The following is a 2,500-nucleotide window of genomic DNA, read 5'->3' as shown; positions in this document are numbered from 1 at the left end:
GTACAAATAAAAACATGTATTTCTCTTCCCACTTGCAAAATGTTCAAACTTTTCCATGACTTTTTCATGAGCTAAAGTGAATTTTCCAGGACTTTCCAGCACCTCCATGTGTAGAACTGATCAGACTTTTAGGTCTAAATCTGAAATGTTTAACTCTTTCCACTCACCTGATGGCACAGGTGTCAAACACACGGCCCGGGGGCCAGATCCGGCCCTCCAAGACCTTTAATCTGACCCTCGGCTGATTTTCTACTCAAATATTTAATGATATTTTCTATTAAAATGTTGTTAATTTTGTGTGGTGTTTATCACAGCAGCGTCTCCAGCGTCTCTGTACGTGGCCCCTCCCACCAGAGCAGCACAAATGAAGACTTGTCTCTTTCCAAACGCTCTTAAAGGACGATGGTTTTGACTGTTGACCGTGACACCCCTCATCAGAAAAATGTCCAACATGAGAAAAGTGGAGCCGAGTGCAGGATTTTACAACAAAAATGAACTTATTCCTGTTTGCAGACAAGTTCATGTTAAAACTTTGTGTTGAAATTGTTTTTCTTAAAGTTTCAGGTTGTTCATAATATTATAATATTTTGTAAAAGAAAGAGTTCATCAATTAAAAAAGATTTGTGTAATAGATTTGTGTTTCTCTGCACAAATATTTGAACTTATTTTTATTTTTGGGGTTTATATGACATGAGTTTTCTGATCCGGACACGACCCCCGGAACAAAATGAGTTTAACACTCCTGGTTTATGGTTTGGGATTATAGTTTTTGAACATTTAAAATCCTGTCAGTGCATTTACTGTCGTCTCTTAAAAAAAAAACGAGAACAGGAGGAGCAGATATTTAAAGTGTGTTTGGATGAGGAGAGTTTTCGGGGCGTTTGGATGAGTCTCTGGTGTGTTTTGTGTTTGGGTGGAGAGTTTCAGAGGGCGAGGGCAGCGCCGCAGAAAACCAAGACCCCCGAGACTGTGTTTAATCAAAGATAAAAATATAAACACTTCACTGATCCTGAAGGAAACTCCGTCATGTGCACCTCGTGTTTGTGTGTCTGCATTTGTGTTTGTGTCTTTTCCATTTGACTCATGAATCTGTTGAAAAAGACGGTGAGAAAACGAGGTCGTACCTGTGTCCGCCTCCCACACTCTGATGGACGTGTCCAACGACCCACTGACCACGAACGCACCATCGAACTGCAGGAGAAAAACACAAACACACGTCAGATCCACCGTGGACGATTCTGATTTAAACACATTTAACACTCATGTTTATCTCCAGTGAAATCACGTTTGTTTAAATCCAGACCGGACCCACAGACGAGTGAAGACCAGGACTGAGCGACGTCAACAGTTCCAGGAGTCAAAGCCACAAAACTCTGATCAAATCTGCAGCTGAATCCAACATGTGTCAGGTTGTTTTCAGGGTCTGTGTCAAAAATAATGTTCTCTTCCTGAATCTGGGCGAGCTCCTCCCACCGTGTGACGTCTGGAGCGTTTGGACCAATCAGAGCGAGAGCTGCTCAGAGTCCTGCACCGGGTCGAGTATCTGCAAATAGTCGCTGAAACGGGCGAGTTTTAATGTTCTGGAATTTTTATGGGCAGGTATGTGGGCAGGTCAGGTCTAAAACAGGTCTAAACCAGGTCTAAACCAGGTCTAAACCAGGTCTAAACCAGGACTAAACCAGGACTAAACCAGGTCTAAACTAGGACTAAACCAGGTCAAAAACCAGGACTAAACCAGGACTAAACCAGGTCTAAACCAGGTCTAAACCAGGAACAGACTAAACCAAGACTAAACCAGGTCAAAACCAGGACTAAACCAGGTCAAACCAGACTAAACCAGGTCTAAACCAGGTCTAAACCAGGACTAAACCAGGACTAAACCAGGACTAAACCAGGTAAACCAGTCTAAACCAGGACTAAACCAGGTCCAGGACTAAACCAACTAAACCAGGTCTAAACCAGGACTAAACCAGGTCCTAAACCAGGTCTAAAAACCAGGTCTAAACCAGGACCAGGACAAAACCAAAACCAGGACTAAACCAGGGTAAACCAGGACTAAACCAGGACTAAAACCAGGTCTAAACCAGGTCTAAACAGGTCTAAACCAGGACTAAACCAGGTCAAACCAGGACTAAACCAAGGACTAAACCAGACTAAACCAGGACAAAACAGGACAAAACCAGGCTAACCAAGACTAAACCAGGACTAAACCAGTCTAAACCAGGACTAAACTAAAAGACTAAACAAGACTAAACCAGGACAAAACCAGGACTAAACCAGGTCCAAACAAGGTCTAAACCAGGACTAAACCAGGTCTAAACCAGGTCCAAACAAGGTCTAAACCAGGACTAAACCAAGACTAAACCAAGACTAAACCAGGACAAAACCAGGACTAAACCAGGTCTAAACCAGGTCCAAACAAGGTCTAAACCAGGACTAAACAAGGTCTACACCAGGACTAATCTTGATCTTAAGAGAAAGAACCCCGAGCCTGTGGAGC

At 43.0% G+C, this 2,500-nt stretch overlaps 1 protein-coding gene across 1 annotated transcript in view; it reads right to left on the bottom strand.

Moving 5' to 3' along the window:
- The window catches only part of LOC110164763 (F-box/WD repeat-containing protein 7-like), a 117,684-nt gene that overhangs the window by 82,338 nt on the left and 32,846 nt on the right, over nucleotides 1-2,500 (bottom strand). The window contains exon 10 of the mRNA XM_055156118.1: nucleotides 1,125-1,191. Coding sequence (XP_055012093.1) covers nucleotides 1,125-1,191 — 67 coding nt within the window. The remainder of the gene's footprint in view (nucleotides 1-1,124; nucleotides 1,192-2,500) is intronic.

The sequence above is a fragment of the Boleophthalmus pectinirostris genome, unplaced genomic scaffold (genome assembly GCF_026225935.1).
Source record: "Boleophthalmus pectinirostris isolate CB_2022bp ecotype Guang Dong unplaced genomic scaffold, ASM2622593v1 HiC_scaffold_20, whole genome shotgun sequence".
Lineage (NCBI taxonomy): Eukaryota > Metazoa > Chordata > Actinopteri > Gobiiformes > Gobiidae > Boleophthalmus > Boleophthalmus pectinirostris.
This window is presented reverse-complemented; position numbering and strand designations above follow the sequence as displayed.